This window comes from Erinaceus europaeus, chromosome 5 (assembly GCF_950295315.1).
Source record: "Erinaceus europaeus chromosome 5, mEriEur2.1, whole genome shotgun sequence".
Classification (NCBI taxonomy): Eukaryota; Metazoa; Chordata; class Mammalia; order Eulipotyphla; family Erinaceidae; genus Erinaceus; species Erinaceus europaeus.
The window spans coordinates 121,630,806-121,654,072 of NC_080166.1; the positions used below are offsets into that span (position 1 = coordinate 121,630,806).

The 23,267-nt window shown below is 38.6% G+C and overlaps 1 protein-coding gene across 9 annotated transcripts in view; it reads right to left on the reverse strand.

Moving 5' to 3' along the window:
• The window catches only part of CDK8 (cyclin dependent kinase 8), a 243,254-nt gene that overhangs the window by 206,498 nt on the left and 13,489 nt on the right, over window positions 1–23,267 (reverse strand). For all 9 annotated transcript variants that reach the window (XM_060191713.1, XM_060191714.1, XM_016190607.2 and 6 more), the window contains one exon: window positions 2,430–2,505. In XM_060191713.1, coding sequence (XP_060047696.1) covers window positions 2,430–2,505 — 76 coding nt within the window. The remainder of the gene's footprint in view (window positions 1–2,429; window positions 2,506–23,267) is intronic.

The following is a 23,267-nucleotide window of genomic DNA, read 5'->3' on the forward strand; positions in this document are numbered from 1 at the left end:
ATCTATCTATCTATAATTTTCAAAAAAAAAAAAAAAAGAGAGAGAAAGGAAGGATGGAAGGAAAGGAGGAAGGAAAGGAGGAACGAAGGACCGCCAGGAGCACTGAATTCATTATGCAGGCACTGAGCCCCATCAATAAACCTGCTAGCAATGGAAAAAGAAAAAAAAGAATAAAAAAAGCACTGAATTCTAAAACTAAAAATTTTCAACATGGCAAAAAAAATTAATCCAACTTTACCATAAGTATGATGATAGCTGTGCTGAAATTCCTGTAAAAGCATATGGAAATTATTCTAAGATTATCTCAGTTTTAAAATGTGCAACTTTACCTTCAATCAAATTCTTGAACACTGATTTTTAAAAAGAGGTACCACAGTTAAATTAGGTATGAGTATCAAAAGCAGTATCTGTGCCTTTAGCTCTGCTCTTCTCCTGTCCATACCCCGCTACAAGGCAACCTCTTAAAATACCTGATAGTCTATTAATACAAAGTCTGAGTGTCACTAAGCTAAAGAGATTCCTGTGCGCAGGTAATTCTAGAAACACAAAACTAAGGAATTACAATAGAGTGAGGATAAAAATACGCAGTTCTTAACTTATTAAATTTCTTAGAGTTCTTTCCATCCTCCCTTTTACAATTATTTACTGAATTATGTCATATGATGCATCAGACCTAGTATAGACATCATGATAAAGTTAATGTACTACAGTTGAGTGAAGTTAGGAACAACCAACAACAAGCAGTCAAACAAAAAGAAACTCCTTGGAGGGGCGCACCTGGTTGAGCGCACATGTTACAGTGCGCAAAGACCTGGGTTCAAGCCCCCAGTCCCCACCTGCAGGGGGAAAGCTTCACAAGTAGTGAAGCAGTGCTGTGGGTGTCTGTTTTTCTCTCTATATCTCCACCTTCCCTCTCGATTTCTGGCTGTCTCTAGCCAATAAATAAAGATAATAATAAGAAAAGAAATTAGGGGGTCGGGTGGTAGCGCAGCGGGTTAAGCGCACATGGTGCAAAGTGCAAGGACTGGCATAAGGATCCCGGTTTGAGCCCCCAACTCCCCATCTGCAGGGGAGTCGCTTCACAAGTGGTGAAGCAGGTCTGCAGGTGTCCCTCTTTCTCTCCCCCTGTCTTCCCCTCCTCTCTCCATTTCTCTCTGTCCTATCCAATAATGATGACATCAATAACAACTACTACTACAATAAAACAAGGACAGCAAAAGTGAAAGTAAATAAATTAATTAATTAAAATAGAGAAACTCCTCGGAATTATAATTTGTAGTAAGTGCTATGTTGGGTGCAGATCACAGAGAACAATGGGAAGTGGAAGTGGAAAGCAGAGATCTGATAAGATTTGCCGAACAAGAGGATTTTTCTTTTTCTTTCTTTTTAAGAATTTTTCTTTTCAGTTTTCACTATAGAATTTTTTTCAATATTTGTAGAACAGTAAAACAAATGCCAATTCATTCATAGTTTCATTTTATCTATATTATACTAGCATTCACTGCTATCTTACCTTTACCCTAGATTACTTATAAATAAAGCCCAGAAATCCTGTGATTTTGCCTATACTTATTTCATTATCCATAATTGTAGGATATCTTTTTTCTGACATTGTGAAAATGAATTAGTAATAAACAGCAAAAAATTACACACGAGGTGTCACATATTTAAAAATTAAACACATTATTTCTAAAAATCCATACCCATGAGTCAAAATTTTTTAATATTTAATACTACATGATAAAAATACAAAACAACAAAATTTGTGTTGTGTAAGAAAAACACAGCTTAGAAGCAAATGCAGTTTTGGTACTTGGAGTATTTAAAAAAAAAATCACTGATCTAATGTCCTACATGAAGAAGGTAAAAAGAAAGACAAAATTAAGTGAAAAGATAAAGAAGCCAATGACATCTATCCAAAAACAAACTACTAAATCTACAGTAAGATGGAGAATCATTACAGAAGTGAAAATATACTATGGGAATATTAACAATTCTGTATTGCTATGGTAAGATTTAGAGATCTATTGACTAGAACAGACCTTAGAAACAGTCCTACACTTGCTCATTAAGTTAATTTTTTAGGATGATGTCAAAAGAATTCAATGGAAAAAGACTTCAAACCTGATATCTCACACACACACACACACACACACACACACTTTTACTTTACTCAGTGAAATTATTGTAATTGGACCTTTAACTATTTAGTAATATTTATTGGAAAAATGTATTTCTATAAATAACTGAGGCTGATAAAATCATAAATAAATGAATTTAAATAGAAAGTTGTCAGAAGTACCTATAAAATTTCTACAATTTATATGAACAATAACAAAATTTCAATTAGCATTGTATGAACATGGCAAATATTATTCAAAGATCTACACAGTTGGCACTCATAGGTCAGCTAATGATATTTCACTTACCGCTATTTCTCTACATGCTGACATAGAAATCCCAGTTCCTTCTATTTGCTTTAAAGCATAGTCTTTGTCATCTTTCCTGTAAAGACAAAGATACTTCAATGAACAAAAATATCCATTTATATGCATTTCTAATAAAACTACAAAGTATATTTTTAAGAAGTATTTTTTATTTTCTTTATTTACTGGATAGAGACTGTCAGAAATACAAACTATATTAAAAAAAATTTTTTATATTTATTTATTTTCCCTTTTGTTGCCCAGGTTGTTTTTCATTGTTGTAGTTATTGATGTCGTTGTTGTTGTATAGGACAGAGAGAAATGGAGAGAGATGGGGAAGACAGAGAGGGGGAGAGAAAGGTAGACACCTGCAGGCCTGCTTCACCACCTGTGAAGCGACTCCCCCGCAGGAGGGGGACCGGGGGCTCAAACCGGGATCCTTTTGTGAGTCCTTGAGCTTTGTGCCACCAGCGCTTAACCCGCTGCGCTACCGCCCGAATCCCACTAACTATATTTTTAACATACTTTTTACACTTTCCACATGGATCCAATCATATAATGTCATACAGGAAAACAGTAAATAAAATAAACAAAAACAGCAATGAAATTATTTTTGCATAATCAAGCCCAATCTCATTATTGGAGGAAAGTTAGATACAAAGGAATAAAAAGACTTATCCAGGGAGTCGGGTGGTCGCGCAGTAGGTTAAGCGCATGTGGCGCAAAACACAGGGACCGGCAAAAGGATCCCTGTTCGAGCCCACGCTCCCCACCTGTAGGGGAGTTGCTTCACAGGCGGTGAAGCAGGTCTGCAGGTGTCTAACTTTCTCTCCCCCTCTATCTTCCCCATCTCTCTCCATTTCTCTCTGTCCTATCTAACAACGATGACATCAATAAAAACAACAATAAAAAAAAAGGGCAACAAAAGGAAAAATAAATTTTTTTTTAATTAAAAAAAAAAAAAGACTTATCCATGTCTCCACAGTTGTTTATAGAAGAAAGAGATTCTGGGGGCCATGCTCTGGCACACCTGGATAAGTGCACACAGTACTAAGTGCAAGGACCTACACAAGAATTCAGGTTCCAGCTCTCCACCTGCAGCAGGGATGCTGGCGGCAAAACAAGTCTACAGGTGTATATCTTTCTTTCTCCCTCTTTATCTCCTGCTCCTCTCTCAAATTTTCCCTGTCCTATCTAAAGAGAGATTGTGAAGTGAACACTTTTGGCTTCAGGTAACAAGACTTTTTCTGCTCTAAGTATATACTTCCAATGAGTGTGCATATGGGTGTGTTTATGTGTACTTGCAGTGATGCAAGCACATATAAAATAAAATTTGCTTTCTAAAACCCATGCAGATATTAGGGGAATAAGAAGGGAAATGAATACATCACTCAAGTATAAAATATAATATAAAACACAGTCCTCATATTCCCACTTTCAAAGAGACTTAACATGTGTTATTAGCATGTACTATCCACAGTAATGACAGGTACCAGACATACAACATAGTTCCCTTACATTGTTTTCTGTGTCTACTAGTATAGAAAAATATAACCACTCCAATATAAAATTAGGTTAAGTCTATGACAGGATAAATACAGACCGTGAAGAAATAAAAATAAACAGTATAAAATAAATAACTATAATTAAATAATAAATAAAATAAACGGGAAATAATACCAATGCTCTGATATGAAAACAGCGCTGGTCTTGCGAACTCTCCTATGCTGTGATCATGAATTTAACAATGAAATGACCACTGGATAGTGAACTAGACAAAAATGGTTGCAGTGATGGAATATGGTAGCAAGAATCTACATACAGAAAGCTGAGGAGTGAATGCAACATATATAACAAGACAATAAATGTAGATAGGTAATTCTTTGAAGGAAAGAAATAGGAAGCACCATGTAGAATAATCCACAAAATCTAAGAATTCCTTTTTTTTTTTTTTTTGCTTCCAGAGTCATTGGGTGCCTGCACTACAAACCCACTGCTCCTGGCAGCTCTCTTATGAATCTAACTAGCCCTGTCAGATCTTGTACAAGATCCCTTAAATTATATTAAGATAGGCTCTGCTCTTTTGATAATTCAGACAAATGAAATCCACAAATTTGAATTTTTTAATGACATAGGTTTATTTAAAGAGTATTATAACTACTAATTCTATAAATAGATTTGAGGGGATTTCTTGGGAATGGGGATGAAGGAGTTCCTCTGATTGGCACTTAATAATCCTTGTTATATACAATGAACAAGATAGTTCAACAGAAGTTACTTTCAAGATTACTGGTAGCTCTGAAGTGTCAACTTAAGTAAATGCCAAGTCCTACAAAGTTATATTGCTTCCTAGAAATGAATATATCTCAAATGCATTGTTTCAAGAAATTCAAGCTAAACTTATTAAGAATCCTATTTAAAACTCATTTTTACCTTGTGTGGAGAATCAGTTATAAAGAACTTTGAGGGGGTCGGGCGGTAGTAGCGGGTTAAGCGCACATGGCTTAAAGCGCAAGGACCAGCATAAGGATCCCGGTTCGAGCTCCGGATTCCCCACCTGCTGGGAGGTCATTTGAGAGCAGTGAAGCAGGTCTTTAGGTGTCTTTCTCCCTCTCTGTCTTCCCCTCCTCTATTTCTCTCTTTCCTATCCAACAACAGACAGCAATAACAATAAGCACAACGATAATACAAGGGGAAAAAAATAGCCTCCAGAAGCAGTGGATTCACGGTGCAGGCACCTAACTCCAGCAATAACCCTGGAAGCAAAATAATAATAATAATAATAATGAAATCTGAAATATTGTAATATTACGTATGCCTATTTCCTACATCAGTGGCTTCTTTCCTGATTATATACTGCAAAATAACTCTTCGTAAAGTTGCAAAAGTGACAAATGTGTGGAAGCAAATAGAGAACTGTACTAGGTGTGCATACTGTATGTTTTATATGTGCGTGTGTATGTGTGTGTGTATATATATATATATATATATATGTATATATATATATGATATAGTATAGGTATACACTGAGACTATGTGTCCAAAAGAATTAGTTGGATCCAAATATAATAAAACAGAAACAAACTTTTTAAACAAACCAAGTTTATATTACAATTTTGTTTAAAAAAAATTCTAAATCGGTTCAATCCCCCACACCACCATAAGTCAGAGCTGAGCAGTGCTCAGGTTAAACCTTCCACCTTCTGCATCCCACAATGACCTTGGGTCCATACTCCCAGAGGAATAAAGAATAGGAAAGCTATCAGGGGAGGGGATGGGATACGGAGATGTGGTGGGAATTGTGTGGATTTGTACCCCTCTTATCCTGTTCTGTTAATGTCTCCTTTTTTAAAATAAATAAAAAATAAAAAGAATACAGCAGAAAAAATATATTGTATATTTATTATATATCATACACAGTACAGTATTTTCATGAGTAAAAGCATGTAATAAAGGTATTTAAGCTAAAACAAATGGATTGAAAGGTTATATACTAAATAAGTAAAAAATAAAGGTTATTTTAACAGAAGAGAGTTGTGAAAGATAAAAAAATTTAAATACTGGGTCTTGCACAGATTGACAACATGCCATGTATTTGAGCAGCTTTTTCTTTTCTATTTAATTGATAAGACAGAGAAATTGTGAGGGGAAAAGGAGACAGAGAAAGAGAGAAAAATATACTCCTACAGACCCGCTTCACTCATAAAGCATCCCCACTGCAGGTGGGGAGCAGGGGTTCCAACCTGGGTCCTTGCACTTAACCAGGTATGCTCCCACCTGGCCTCTTGAACAGCATTTTCAACTTAATTTTATATACAAAAAAAAGTAAACGGGCCAGGAGATGGCCCAGTACGAGTGTACATCCTATAATGCCTGAGATCTGGGGCCAATTCCTGGCACCACATGGGAGAACTATGGAAAACAGCCTAATTTTCAGTGCTTCCTTTCACCATTCCCAATTATACATAAGGTAAAATTAGATACAGTTTTATTGTAATTAAATAGATACACATAGAAAGCAAGCATTTTAACAGACAGAAAGATATAGTGTCCAAAAGTATCCAGCATAAAAACTCAAGACTGGTAAGCGCACATGGCTCAAAGCACAGGACCTGCTTAAGGATCCTGGTTCGAGCCCCCAGCTCCCTACCTGCAGCGGAGTCACTTCACAAGTGGTGAAGCAGGTCTGCAGGTGTCTTTCTCTCCCCCTCTGTCTTCCCCTTCTCTCTCCATTTCCCTCTGTCCTATCCAACAATGACGACATCAATAATAACTACAACAATAAAACAAGGGCAACAAAAGGGAATAAATAAATAAATCTAAAAAAAATTCAGACTGGGTGGGGGCAAAAGAGGGTACCAGGGAGTCTGTCCTCACAAGACAGCATATGGCCAGAATGTAGACTTAAATCTTGCAACAACATAAAGAATAACTTTTATATTTGAGACTTTCATATCATCTGCAAAAATATTCTGCAAGTGTATTTGAAGCCCCGTGTTTTCCTACTTCTTAGAGCAAATCCAGTGTCATCTAATGAGAAGAAGAGTGGGAAATATACTGCCACCAATTTTCCAAAACACCAAAAAGCTCATTTCATCACAAGTAAATATTCAATAAATGTGACTTCCTGGTAAGAAAAGAAATTGGTTTCATACAAGATGGTGATGATAATAATATCAAGGACTTTCCAAATGTCATATCCTATGCTAAGTCAATACTTAAATACATGTTAAAGTCCTTATCACACAGACTCTGGCACTTACATAAGGTAAACATGATCTATTTTATATGTAGTTATACAGGGAACACAAATATATACTTTCTCTGATTTTTTGTGCACTCAAGCATATTAAAGACATATGTACTTATACATATGCACATTATACATACAGAAATATGTAATCAGGGAGGAGTAAATAGCTTTGGCTTTGTATAGTTATGTTTTTTTATTATTTATTTATTTATTTATTTATTTATTTATTTATTGGATAGAGCCAGCAAGAGATTGAGAGGGAAGGGGTGGTAGGAAAGGAGAGAGACAGAGAGAAACACCTGCAGGCCTGCTTCACCACTTGCAAAGCTTTCCCCTTGCAGGGGGGGACGAGGGGCTCGAACCCGGGCCCTTGCACACTGTAACATGTACGCTCAACCAGGTACGCCACCACCCAGCCCCTGTATAGTTATGTTACTGATTGCTCATAGTACTATTTTTTAATATGAAATCAGTTTTGTAGGGTGTTTCATGAAAAAAAAAATGAACCATAGTTCTACAGTTTATGTCATTTGTTGTCTTATATTACAAGTTTTTTTAACATTTATTTTTATGAAAAACAGAAATGGAACTGGAGAACCACTATAGCCTATGTGTTGCTGAGGGCTGAACCTAGGGCTTCATTAATATAAGCCCTGAGCTCTAAGCCACTGAGCCACCTGCTTGGCCATGACAAAAGTTGTTTAATTACTTGACTACAATGCACTATCCTTACATAATACATTATGCTTATAATATATATGCTTTATGTATAAAGAAACATAATCATGGCTGAAAAGAAGCAAGCTTGGGCTCCCAAACCCAGACAGTCTGACTCCAGAAAGCCCCAATACAAAGCTACATCAGTTCTGTTCAGGATTTGCAAATACCATATAAATAACTCTGAGGCAGTTTCAGCAGTCATAAATGAGTCATATGAATGAACTGTCTGTCCTATTCTAGCTATTTGAGTTAACAAAGAGGGTTTTTTTTTGTTTGTTTGTTTTTTACTTGCAAACACACACATAGGGATTCAAACTCCCATGCTCCACCTGTTAGTGCTCACCTGAAACTTCTCTGGCAGTACAGATAATCAACTTTCAGAAGTCCTTTATTTTTAGAACTGGTATCCTACAATTCTATGAACAAGTACAGAGAACCTTAAAAGAAAAACTACCTGAAGTTTCAAGTAACATCTGAAGCATTCAAGACCTATTACCTTTTAATTATTCAAACTAAAGAATAGCAAAAGTAGACATTTGAACTTTTGTATAAAAATCTATGCTTTACAGTGGCCCAGAAGGTAGAACAGTGGATGGAGTGTTGGACTCTCAGGCATGAGATCCTCAGTTCAATCCCTGGCGTCGCATGTGCCAGAGTCCTGCTCTGGTTCTCTTTTCCCTGCTCTTTCTCATTGACAGATAAAGCTTTAAAGATTAAAAACAAAACAAAAAAAAAATGAAAATTGAGTGACAATGTCAAGAGAAGAAGCACAACAAACTACAGAGAGGAAATATAGTGATTATCATAATTAGACTCCCAAAATGGAGAATAAATCATTTCCAACTATCTCATAAAATAAGAGGGCACACATTTATATTCTTTAGTATCTCCTACATATTAAATAAGGTATAGTAATACTTCTACATATATATTTTTAGTACTTCTAAAAGTCTAAATTATCTAAATGACAATTGCCATAGATACATACTATTTGTATAATAACCTATATCATGTGTAAGATAACCTATACTAATCTGATATAATTTCTGTAATACCTGTAAAACTGTTCTTGAACCAGTATCTACAGAAAAGTTCAATTCTGAGACAGCAGATACCTGATTATAATGAACAGTGAATATATTCTTATGACCATCAAGCAGAGACAGTGCAAACTACTACAATGCCAAATTTGCTCATAAGCCAAATTTGCTCATAATTCAGATTACTGAACTTGTAAGACTTGTTTGGTGGCTCTCTGGATCACTTTTGTCTCTAATTCCTACTCTTATGAAGTATCTCAAGATGAAAATACACATAAACCAGCTGATAAACCTATTATCTAAAAATGAGAATGCCTTCATGAAGGCCAACTCTGAAATTATAAATGTATTTTGAACTTAAAGCAGTAATCTAGATCTGATGCTGACCTGCAAAGAACTATATACATAAGCTACAACGTCCTATTAGCCCAATTCTACAAAACATCAGTCACAGCTAGACTCAGTGTGTACTGTTTCACTTGATTCTTTAACTTGAATCCCAAGCAGAATATTTAAATTAATGATACAGAAATCAGAACACGTCCTTTAGATTATTATTTCCTAGCTGTTTTTTCCAGAATAAGTCAAAGATGACGTTTTTATGTCGGAAGTCTTAAGTCAAATTACTTCAAAGACATTTCCAAAATAAAATGTGTAAGAAGGAAAAAATAAATACAAATTTACGTATCTAGTGAGAGTTCAAAATGATGAACACCTACCATTAATCAGAAAATTAACACTGACAAAAGCACCCACAGATCTTTTCCCTAGTCTTCAAACTCTGGACTGGCTAAGACAGCAATTGAAGTGAAAAAGCTGAAGAATTTAAATGGACCTGCTTCCATGCCAGGAAACTCCAAACCACTTCATGTTCAGTATTTGTTGTTAGACGCTTACAACATGCCAAGAAGTTCTACAGTTCACTATTTACCCAACCTGGAAGTTATTTTAGCTTTCCTCTTTATTTCATACCTATTTAGTAATCAAGTCCCTGTTCTCCAACTTTATTGCTACCCCTTGCTCATATGTTCACTTTCTGAACTACAGGATACATATATGACAACTTTCTTAGTTATCTGTTGTTGAACATCTGGGTTGCTTCAAGTTTAGGCTACTACAAACTGGGCTGCTATGAAAGTATGTGTGTTGAAGATCATTTTATATGGGTGGGCTTCTTTTCTTTAAAAAATTTTTTAATTAATTTGTTTATTTGTTTGTTTCCAGAGCTATCGCTGGGGTTCAGTGCCAGCACTACAAATCCACTGCTCCTGGCAGCCATTTCTGTTTTTATTGGGTAGGACAGAAAGAAATTGACAGGGAAAGGGGAAGATAGAGAGGAAGAGAGAAAAGATAGACATCAGCAGACCTGCTTTACCACTTGTGAAGTGACACACACACACCACACACATGCACACACAACACGGCTCAAACAGGTATCCTTGCACTTCGTACTATGTGCACTTAACCTGGTGCACCACTACCTGTGCTTATTTTCTTTGGGTGTACCTTTAGGAGAGGAATCTGCAGGTCATAGGTTAGTTCCATCTTTTTAATCACTGAATCACTGCTTCATAGGTTATCAGTTACTGGTATTTCTCTATTTAAGTCAAATCCAAGTTAAACCTCTCAAAGTATGGATTTTATTTTAATCTTTATTTATTTCTTGGATAGAGACAGTCAGAAATAGAGAGGAAGAGACAGAGAAATACCTGCAACACTGCTTCACCACTTGTGAAGCTTTCCCCCTGCAGGTGGGGACTGGGGGCTCGAACCTGGGTCCTTGCGCACTGTAACATGTGCACTCAACCAGGTGTGCCATGACCTAGCCGCAAAGTATGGATTTTTAACAGAAATATGTCTACTGATATTGGCAGATTTACTGTAGCCACCAAAGTCTGAGTTGATATATCCAAACATCTAAACAAATCTGAACAATACTCTTAAACAGATGTAAAAAAAAAAGTATTTAACTTATGCTTTGATAAGCCAAAGTTAAATCACTAATAATAAAAATTTATTAAAATAATAATAAAATTCAGCCCAAAAAAAGACCCCCCAACAAGTGAAAACCTTATACAGAAAGGACTTGTTATACCTCATACTAGCCCTTATACTACTTTCAATTCTGTGAATTGAAAATACATATACACACATAGATACTCTGGATTTCAGGGTCGTATTCATTTCCCCAACTACCTCACTTTCTTATAGAACTAAACAAAAAAAGCTATTTTATCTTCACTTCCTCCTGAAGCTACACTTCTCACTCTTGTAGAACTGGTGTTTCTCTGGAGTGTTTTCTTAGATCAAAATAGTGAATGTTTGCTTGTTGGGGGGGTGTAGAGAGGAAGGTTATCTGAGTTGACTGGGGTGCCTTTCTTTTTTTTAATATTTATTTATTTATTTATTCCCTTTTGTTGCCCTTGTTGTTTTATTATTGTAGTTAATATTGTTGTTGTTGTTGTTGGATAGGACAGAGAGAAATGGAGAGCGGAGGGGAAGACAGAGAGAGATAGACACCTGCAGACCTGCTTCACTGACTGTGAAGCGAGTCCCTTGCAGGTGGGGAGCTGGGGGCTCAAACCGGGATCCTTAGGCTGGTCCTTGCGCTTGGGGTGCCTTTCTTAAGAAAAAAACATTATCTGGAAGTTATGCTCCAAGGGTGGGGTGGTGGCACATGCAGTTAAGCACACATGTCATCATGTACAAGGTTCAAGTTCCCACTCCCCACCTGCAGGGGGGATGCTTCATGAATGGTGAAGCAGATCTGCAGATGTCTATCTTTCTCTCTCCTATCTCCCCCCACCCAATTTCTCTGTCCTGTCAAATAAAATAGAAAGAAAAAACAATGGAGAGGGGGAAAAGAAGAGAAAAGAAAGTTATTCTCTAGACATTTATCAAAGCACCCCATAATATTTCAACAAGTCCTTACCTTACATCTCCTTTAGTTAATACTCTAGCCTCACATATGTGGATGATTTTTATTTTAAAGATGAGGTAAACTTCATGGCTTGACAATTAATTACATTCTCCTATGTGAGCTAGAAAGGACATCAAGATTTTGGAAGAACAATTATAAGCTTACAAAGTATACAACTATCATATGATTTATCTTTAAGAGGTAAATGTCTTACTTTTGACAGATTACAAATTGTTCAAAACTCTCTAAGGCATGTAAAAGATTGCCAGATCTCACTGATTACTTGAGGCAACAGATTCCCAGCTTTCTATAATTGTATGACTATTAAAAGATTTCATAAAGTTCTCAATGAACCAAATCTTTTCCCTAAGAAACTAAACACAAACCGAACATTTTTCAACTTAAAATTAGCACTTTGGCAACTTCCTACTCCAAGATTACCAAATCAACACAAAAAATTTTCTACCTGCTTATTCATGAGATCTGAACAAAGCCTTGGTGTTCTAACCTCAAAACAGCACAGATCAAGAAGTCAACAGTTTCTCTTAACTCTGCAGCAAAAAATTATTCTCAATTTGTCTAAGAATAGCCACAATAGTTAAAGACATTTGTTCATTTGGTTTTAAGAATCTTCTTTCAGAGAGTTGGGCGGTAGTGCAGCAGGTTAAGCACACATGGCGCAAAGTGGAAGGACCAGCGTAAGGATCCCTGTTCGAGCCCCCGGCTCCCCACTTGCAGGGGGATGGTTTTACAAGTGGTGAAACAAGTCTGCAAGTGTCTCTCTTTCTCTACCCTCTCTGTCTTCTCCTCCTCTCTCCATTTCTCTCTGTCCTATCCAACAAGGACATCAATAACAATAAAGCAACAAGGACAACAAAAGGGGAAAATAAATAAATATTTTTTAAAAAAGAAGAATCTTCTTTCAGTCCTAAAGTTCTTTTCATGTTCTGTAAGTTTTATTGCTCATTGCAAAGACAATGTGACTCAGCAAGGAAATTCATTTTACTTAAAGTTCTTTCACTATCCCTCACACATTTCTACTCACTGTAATACTTCAAAAGTCAGCAAACTGGGAGTCGGTCAGTAGCGCAGGTTAAGCGCATGTGGCAAGGACCAGCGCAAGGCTTCCAGTTCCAGCCCTTGGCCCCTCACCTGCAGGACAGTTGCTTCACAGGTGGTGAAGCAGGCCTGCAGGTGTCAATCTTTCTCTCCCTGTCTCTGGTTTCCCCTCCTCTCTTCATTTCTCTCTGTCCTATGCAACAACGACTACACCATTAACAACAATAACTACAACAACAATAAAAAACAAGGGCAGCAAAAGGGAAAATAAATAAATAAATAAAATCAGCAAACTGTGACCCATGGACTGAAAATTCAGCCCACAGCCTGCTCTTGCATTGCCCATGAGCTAAGAATAATTTTCACACCTTTGTTATATTTTCTTTAAAGGTTGGTTGATTGGGGCAGGTGGTGGAGCACCTGGTTAAGTGCACACACTACAGTGCACAAGGACCCGGGGTTCAGGACCCTGGGCACCACCTGCAGAGGGGAAGCTTCACAAGCAGTGGAGCAGGGCTGCAGGTGTCTATCTCTCTTCCTCTCTACTACCCCCTTCAATCTCAATTTCTGGCTGTGTCTATCCAATAAATTAAAGGTAATAAAAAAATTTAAAAGAAATAAAAAAGAAATCTGGTGTGGCACAACACCAATTAAAAAAAATTGATTCTGATTTGGTTGACTGACTGAGACTGGCTGACTGTGAACAAGAAAAAAACCAAAGCACCACTCCAGCATATATATTGATAGTACCAAGGCATGTACTCTACTCACTAAGCCACCTCACTAGATGCACAAGCTGAGAGATTTATTAGGACTGTTCCAGATATAGAAGGTTTTGTTTTTGTCACCAAGGCTATCACTGGAATTTGTTGCTAGTACTACAAAAAGACTATCACTGGAACTTGGTGCTAGCACTACAAATCTACTTCTCCTGGCAGCCCCCTCCCCTTTTATTGTTGCTTTTCTTTCTTTCTTTTTAGATAGGGCAGAGAGATATAGAGAAGAGAGGGGTAGACCGAAAAGGACCTTGCAATCCTGATTCACTGCTCATGAAGCATTCTGCCTACAGGTGGAGAGAGGAGGCTCCAACTCAGGTCCTTGAGCATAGTAACATGTGAGTTCAACCAGATGTACCACTGCCTGGTCCAACACAGAAGATTTTTAAAAGCAGAAACCGTCAACCAAGGACCTCCAAAACAAAACTAGTGACTATCATGCTTTAATCTGTGTTATTCTGTTCTTTATTTTCTTATCTTCTTTCCTTTTTTACTATTACGATTACCTTTAACAATTCTACTGTTAGCCCTTTTTTCTTTGGTGGGGCTGGGGGTGGTGGTGCACTCAGTTAAGCACACATAACACCATGCACAAAAATCTAGATTTGAGCCCTCGCTCCCCATCTGCAGCGCTTAGTGAGTGGTGAAGCAGGTCTGCAGGTGTCTTTCTCTCTCTCTTTCTAGCTCTCCTTCCTTCTCAACTTCTCCCTGTCCTGTCAAATAAAAATATAGTAGAAAAGAAATGGCCACCAGGAGCCAAGAATTCATAGTGCTGGTACTGAGACCCAGTGATAACCCTGGTGGCAATAAATAAATAAATACTTTTCCTTTTTATAACATGCTGGTATAAGTACTATTCCTGGCTAAAATTTATTCATGTTTTGACTAAAGTATACAAACTGTCCTAGTCCTTCCTATAGGTTCCTATAACCAAAATACTATAGACTGGGTGGTGGCTTACAAGCAAAATGACTTTTTCATTGTACTTGAGGTTGGGAAATTCAATGTCAGAACACCAGCAGATTCAGAGTTGGCTGAGGGCCTGCTTCCTAGTTTACTGACAGCTGTTTTATTGATCAATGCTCTCCTTGGGTGGAAGGAACTTGGCTCTTGAAGCTCTCTTTCATAAGGCACTTTCCCTCACAACCTAATCACCTCTCCAAGGATCCACCACCAAATATCTGATTCCAGCCTATGAATTGTTCTGGGGGAAAGAAACACGAAAGCATTGTGTGGATCACCCAGCTTTACACAAACTCTCACATAATCATTTAAACCTAACATCTATTTAAAATAGCATCAAGAGGGGTGGGTGGTAGTGCAGCGGGTTAAGCGCACGTGGCACAAAACGCAAGGACCTACGTAAGGATCCCGGTTGGAGCCCCTGGCTCCCCACCTGCAGGGGAGTCGCTTCACAGGCGGTGAAGCAGGTCTGCATGTGTCTATCTTTCTCTCCCCCTCTCTGTCTTCCCTCCTCTTTGCATTTCTCTGTCCTATCCAAGAACGAACGACATCATCAACAACAGTAATAATAAACACAACGAGGCTACAACAACAAGGGCAACAAGAGGAGGGTAAAAATGGCCTCCAGGAGCGGTGGATTCATGGTGCAGGCACTAAGCCCCAGCAATAATCCTGGAGGCAATATATATATATCATTAAGAGTAACCTTGTGGGAGTAGGGCGGTAGCGCAGCGGGTTAAGCGCACGTGGCGCAAAATGCAAGGACCGGCCTAAGAATCCCAGTTCAATCCCCTGGCTCCCCACCTGCAGGGGAGTCGCTTCACAGGTGGTGAAGCGTCTGCAGGTGTCTTTCTCTCTCCCTCTCTGTCTTCAGGTGTCTTTCTCTGTCTTCCCCTCCCCCATTTCTCTCTGTCCTATGCAACAACCACAAAAATGACAACAGTAAAACAACATGGACAACAAAAGGGAATAAAAAATATTGATAAAAAAAAAACTTGCATGACTGTAAAGTGGTGAACATTTTACCGATCCCTCCTACTCTCATTAAAAGCTTGAGCCCTGAATTTTTCAGAAGACTGACTTGATAAGGATTGTAAGATAGAGACAACTATAACTGGCAACTTTGTGGATCTCATGGTTCTATAATAATAAGCAGCTCAAATGACTCCCATAGAAAATAGAAGCCTTAATCTGTAAATAGGATAGGCCATTAAGCCGTTAGTGTTAGGTACACAGTGGTATCTCAGTGTGACTTTTGGTTTCTTTTATTGATGACTAGACAATGTGAGAACCTTTGTGTATAATTAACAGCCAGTTGAATATGTTTTGTGAAATACTGTTTAAATATTTTGCCCTCTACTACCCCATGACAACTCATTGAAAATTCTACATTTAATCATTTAACAATTTATCATAAACTGCTATGTAGGATTATGATGCAGGATTTGATTTTTTTAATCAGATCTCTAAAATATTTACAATTTAAACCCACTGAAAAACTGAAGAATACAGTAATGTACACCTAGAAAGTTAAGTTAAACATTTAAGGTGAGAATACTTCACTGGAGGCTTTTTTTTCTTATTGTATCACATCAAAGATATGTAATTAAGGAGTACTCGTGATGCTTGATCCCTGTTACCTGTCTTAGTTGCTTTCACTTCTATTTGACTTAACTGTGTATACTACTAACTAGCCCCTGTTGTCTTCACAGAGAAAGCTTGTAAGAAGTTAAAAACTTAAATTTTATAAAATACAGTTAAACTTACTTTTTTTTTTTTTCTTGCCACCAGGGTTATCTGGGGCTTGGTGCCTTCATGATAAATCCATCCCTCCTGGTGTCCCCCTAGGCCCTCCCCCACAGTACTTCCTTCACTGCTCCTGGCTCCCCCTACAGGTGGGGAGTGAGGGCTCAAACCCAGATCCTAGTATTTAACCAGGTGCACCACCACCTGGCACCCAATTTATCTTTCTAAAAGATAAATTTATGTTAGGAAATAGAATGTTCCTTCTTCCTAAATATATCATCTCACAAGCCATTTACTAATTGCAAAGGACAGACCTTACCTTTATGTGTGGAAAGATCTGGCAGTCACTAGCTTGACAAAAAAGATTGAAAGATTAAGTCAAACCTGTTTTCTTTCATACTTAAAAACACAATGACTAGTAGTAAACATTATCTTTCATTTTAAAATGTTCCAGGGATAATTATAATACAGAATTGCACTTACAAAAAAATGTATCACATTCTGATTTGAAATTCAGCAAACATATTTAAATAAATTCAGTTACAAAAAGTGGTTAACAGAAACAGCAGTAGAAATACAGCAAAGACAGTGCATAATCAAATAAAAAAAAAAGTTAAAAATTATGTGCTTCAATAGCAATTTTTGCTTTCACTGAAAATCCCAAGTCCTTAAAGAACATGAGGTTAAATCACTGTTTAGAACCAAATGGCCCCAACCAAAAGCAAATAAATGCCATATTCCCAAGAGAAACAGGAATATACTACTTTAAAAGACATCCTTATGTTTTTCACTTAGGCACTTCCTAGCCTAGCTCATACTATAAGCTAACGGGGATTTGCCAAAGTCACTTAGTTTTGCCTAAAATAGAAAAATACTTACTTTCAACTCTGAGATATCTGGTTAAATTTTCAAGCAAAGCTTGATTCATTTGCACTAAAGATTTTCAGATAAAAAAAACTTTCTAGCTATAAGGACTAACTTTGCAACTTTTGCTGAGCATAAATCAAATCTACAAAGAATAACTAATCCTTAATTTTGAAAACTTTCTTATAAATCTCTTTGAATCAAGATACTTCGAATACACAAAGTAAAGAAACTCCACTGGCAGCAAAAGGGGCTTCAGTTCCACTGTCTATAATGACAAGCCAAGAAGCAACTCAGCCAGGTAACAAGGACCAAGCCAGGGTGGGAGAAGCACACCTCTTGATAGAGCACATATTTTGCCAAAGACAAGAACTCAGCACCACAGGGCAACACCACACATGGCACCAGAGGAAATACCATTAACAATGAAGCAGTGCTATGGTGTCCACTTGCTCTCCTGAGAATGCTTGCTCTCCTCCCTCTCTCTCTCTCTCTCTCTCTCTCTCTCTCTCTATTTGGAATTAAAAGGAAAAATTAAAATATTATCTGCAGGGAGTGGTGAAATTGCAGGAGTGGGAAGCTCAGGGAGGTAGGAAGAAGGCCGGGAAAGAAAATCCAAAACGGTGGTGCAGTGGATAAAGCACTGGATTATCAAGCATAAGGTCCTGAGTTCAACCCCTGGCAACACTAGAGTGATGCCTGGTTCTTTCGCTCTCTCCTATCTTTCTCATTAATAATCAAAATCCTAAAAAAAAAAAAAAAACAAGTGGGAGTTGGGCTGTAGCACAGTGGGTTAAGCGCAGGTGGCGCAAAGCACAAGGACCAGCCTAAGGATCCCGGTTGGAGCTCCCGGCTCCCCACCTGCAGGGGAGTCGCTTCACAGGTCATGAAGCAGGTCTGCAGGTGTCTGTCTTTCTCCCCCCTTCTCTGTCTTCCCCTCCTCTCTCCATTTCTCTCTGTCCTATCCAACAACAATAATGTTGATGACATCAACAACAATAATAACTACAACAACAAAACAAGGGCAACAAAAGGGAATAAATATTTTTTTAAAAATTAAAAAAAAACAAAAAACAACAACAACAAGGGAGTCAGGCTGTAGCGCAGCGGGTTAAGCGCCTGTGGCGCAAAACACAAGGACAAGCGAAAGGATCCCAGTTCAAGCCCCCAGCTCCCCCACTTGCAGGGGAGTCATTTCACAGGCAGTGAAGCAGGTCTGCAGGTGTCTATCTTTCTCTCCCCCTCTGTATCTTCCCCTCCTCTCTCCATTTCTCTCTGTCCTATCCAACAACGACATCAATAACAAGAATAACTACAACAATAATAAAAAGACAACAAGGGCAACAAAGGGGAAAAACAAATTAAAAAAAAAAAAAGAAAAGAAAACCCAAAGCAAAATTTCCAAAAGAATAATCTAAACAATCCCAAGCTTTCATGTATTATTTAGCACCTATGAGTTAATCATGTCATTAGTGTAGTCTCACACTATGGTCTCATCTCCCTATTCCAGATAAATTTTGTTTTTTGTTTTGACTTATATAAATAATTGACACAAACTTTTAGAGGACATCACAGAAGAACCTGAAGCCCAGGGTTATTAAGAAATAGTTGGGAGGGTGGAGGGTAGGTAAGGTTTACAAAACAAAGTCCCTCAGAGGCTCCAAAGTCCTAGTCCAATCCCTTCCACCACAAGCACTGCTTTGGTGTCAAAAAAAAATAAGAAGAAAAAAGGGAAGGGAGGGAGGGAGGGAGGGAGGGAGGTTGATTAGTTGAGTGAATCATGGGAATTTAGCTGCAGTTTACCACTGTTGTACTATAGGTGTTATCAACTATCTGTATGAGGCATGATGATGCATTTCTAGAACAGTTCAGAAAAGTCAAGGGGTGATGGAACTCACTGTGGTAACAATGGAGCTTCTCTTGCTGCAAGTACTAATAACAGATCCAGATCTCTCTCTTTTTCTCTTGAACACAGAATTAATTTATCTGCCTAATAGACAACAGGTACCTGAAATTCAATATATCAAAATTCATTTCATCATCTTCTCTTTTCAAACTTTCCTCCTTTTTTTTTGCCTCTGGGGTTATTGCTGGGACTCGTGCAGGCACTGCAAATCCACTGCTCCCCCCCCCATTTTTGTTGTCCTTGTTGCTCTTGTTACTATTGTTATTGTTATTGATGCCATTGTTACTAGATAGGACAGAGAGAAATGGAGGAAGGGAAGCCAGAGAGGGGGAGAGAAAGATAAGACACCTGCAGATCTGCTTCACCACCTGTGAAGCGACCCCCTTGCAGGTGGGGAGCCAGGGGCTCGAACTGGGATCCTTACGACGGTCCTTGTGCTTTGTGCCATCTGCACTTAAACCACTGCACTACTGCCTGACCCCCACTTTCCTCCTCTTATTGTTCTGACTATCTACATGAATGATAAGATCCTGGGCATTAGCCTTGGTTTTTCTCATTTCTTCCTCTGTCACATCCACTAAATCAAAAAGTCCTACAGACTCTTCTCCCCTACCCCCTCAGTTACTTTACAAATTCAAGTCACTACCACTTCACCTGGATTACTATCATATTCTCCTAATGCTGGCTTCCAAAGGCATTTTAAGAAATATTTTGCATAGAAATACAGAAATTGAGAGGGACACGGGAGATAGGGAAGGACAGAGGAAGGGACAGACCTGCAGCATTGTTTCATCACTTGTGATGCTTCCCCTCTGGGTGTGGGGACTGGAGGCTTGAACTGGATCCTTGTGCATGATAATGTGAGCTCTCAAATTAGGTGCCCCATTTCCCAGCCTCTCCATGGCAATTCTGATTGTATTGTGGAGTTTATTTATGTCTTTATTTATTTGCCAATAGGGTTTGCACTCTACCTGGCAAGTCATCACCTGGCCCTGTGGAATAATTTTTTCAAATAATAATATTATTTAAAAATCCTGGGGGTTGGGTGGTAGTGCAGCAGATTAAGTGCACAGTGCACGTGGCGCCAAGCACAAGGGCCGGGGTAAGGATCCCGGTTGGAGCCCCCAGCTACCCACCTGCAGAAGAGTCAGTTCACAGGTGGTGAAGCAGGTGTCTCTTTCTCTCCCCTTATGTCTTCCCCTCCTCTCTCCATTTCTCTCTGTCCTATCCAACAACAAACGACATCAACAATAACAGTAATAGCCACAACAAGGCTACAACAAGGGCAACAAAGGGGGGAAGGGTGGTCTCCAGGAGCAGTGGATTCATGGTGCAGGCAATGAGCCCCAGCAATGACCCTGGAGGCAAAAAAAAAAAATCCCAATCACAAGTAGAAGAGATAGCTCACCAAGAAGTTAACCACACAGGAGCAGCATGGCACTGGATGATGTCCCAGTGTTGTATGGCTTTCCCTCCCTCTATCTGTATATATGAAAACCTCACTTAGGAAGCAGTACTGCACATGGATATAAGACCTTGGCTCAAAGAAATAAAATCTCCACCGTCTTCTAAATAAACCCCCACTTACTTCTACAATTTTTTTTCTCTCTTTTTTTCTTTTTGTGCCCCCAGGATTATCACTGGGGCTTGGTGCCAGCATTATGAATTCACTGTTCCTAGAGGCTATTTTCTCCATTTTATTGTTGTTGTTATTGCTGTTGCCGTTGGATAGGATACAGAGAGGAGGGGAAGACAGAGGCGGGGAGAAAAAGACATAGACACCTGCAGACCTGCTTCACTGCTTATGCAGCGACTTCCTGCAGGTGGGGAAGCCAGGGATCGAACCAGGATCCATGTGCGCTTGACCCAGTGTACTACACCTCCTGGGCCCCTAGAAGTTTATTTTTACACCACTCACTGACTGTTACTCCTCTGTAAGACTGAGCATTTAAAAGTTTCTGTTTCCTTCCTCGTCACTCTAAAGTTGACCAGTGAGGACTCCCAAAGGCACCTGAACAGAGCATTAACCTTCCCCACTAGAAAGCACAGCTTGTAATATTACCATCAGCAAACAACCTACCTACGAATTTCTCATCTCTCCCACCTTCCCCTTTCAAGCAGGTTGTATTCTATCCCTCACTATATAAGGTGATTCTGGAGTCCTCTAGTCTGAGTTAACTCCCTTACTCTGCTCACTTTAATTTTACTGCCCACTCACTTTTGAAACATTTAGTCATCTTTTGAATTAAAAAAATAAGGTTAAATATTATTTACTTGTTTTAGGATAGAGAAACTTAAAGGGAAGAGGGAGAAGGAAAGGCAGGAAGGGAGAGAAGAAGGAGGGGGAAACAAACAAGACAGACAGACCTGCAGCATTGTTTCACCACTCATGAATTTTCCACCCTGCAGGTGGAGGGGCGTGGGGGGCTTGAATTTAGGTCCTTGCACACCATAATGTACTCAACCAGGTGTACCACTACCTACCCCCTCAAATATAAATTCAAGCACCATCCCTGAGTTCCCAAGTAGATCAAGTAGCTCCTCAGTGACTTATAAATTTTCTCTATCACAACTTTATCCCATTGTATTAACCCACTTGCCTATGCCTCTCAAAAATCTGTTTCCCTCTCTAAGAACTAAGACAACGAACTGTTTGCCGTGAAATGCCTCTGTGTAGCACAGAATCTGGCACAGTATAGACAGTAAGTAGCTACAAAATAAAATACAATTACAAAAGCTTATTTTAAAAACTACAGTTAAGGAAAAAATATAACAAAGTGTTAAATATTCAGATGACAACATTTTCTTTTTGAAAGCTGGAATGTTAAAATGCCACTAGAAAACAAATTACAAACATTTCTTACTTTGAGCTTGACATTTTCTTTTTGTTTTTAAGCTTGACATTTTCTTAGAAACTTGATTTCTTGATATTTTTTCTTTTCTTTTCTTCCTTTTTTTTTTTGCCTCCAGAGTTATTACTGGGGCTCCGTGCCTGCACTACAAATCCACTGCTCCTAGAGGCCATTTTTTTCCTTTTGTTGCCCTTATTGTTTACCATTGTTGTCATTTGTTATTGGATAGGACAAAGAGAAATGGAGAGAAGACAGAGAGGGGGAAGAGAAAGCTAAGACACCTACAGACCTGCTTCACTATTTGTGAAGCAACCCCCCTGCAGGTGGGGAACCAGGGGCTCGAACTGGGATCCTTGTGCCAGTCCTTACACTTTGAGTCATGTGTACTTAACTCGTGCTACTGTCCCCCCCCGAAACTTGATTTTTTTTTTCTAGTTATATTATTTATATATAGGAGAACTCATATACTTTAGGACTCTCTTTCACAAAGTTAAAACCAACACAAAACAAAAATCCAAACAAATGTGATCTCTGCTGACTAAGGCCCCTGGTTTGATCTCAGGTGCCATGAAGATGGAAGTGGTGCTCTGAGTTCTTCCTCTGTTCTTAAAAAATAAGAATGCTTTTGCAGTCTTCACTTTATCTGGCGGGGTTGGACTTAGAGTGATTGAGGAAGGTAAAACAGGAAATAGGTGATGGGGGTCTGGAAGGTGGCACAATAGATTCAAGCATGAGATTACAAATTCAATCCCCGACAACACACGTACCAGAGTGATATCTGGTTCCTTTTCTCTCTCCTCCTGTCTTTCTCATTAATAAATAAATAAAATCTAGAAAAAATAAGTTCAAAAGAAAAAAAAAGGGCTGGGGCCAGGTGGTGGTGCAGCTGGTTGAGCACACATTACAATGTGCAAGGACCTGGGTTCAAGTCCCTGGTCCACACTTGCAGGGGAAAACCTTGCAAGTGGTGAAACAGTGTTATAGGTGGCTGTCTCTGCATCACCCCCTTCCCTCTTGATTTCCGACTGTCTCTATCCAATAAATAAATACAAGATAATACAAAAAAAAAATTTAAAGAAGTAGGTGAGGAGGGTTATCAAGGTCCAAGTAGAAACTATTTGATTAAGTACTTTATGGTGTTTCTTTTTAGGTCTTTCTACTTGCTTGCTGCACTAATCGAGTCACTGTAGACTCTTGCAGCCTTTTACTTTAAAGTGTATACTTTCCCCACACTTATAGATA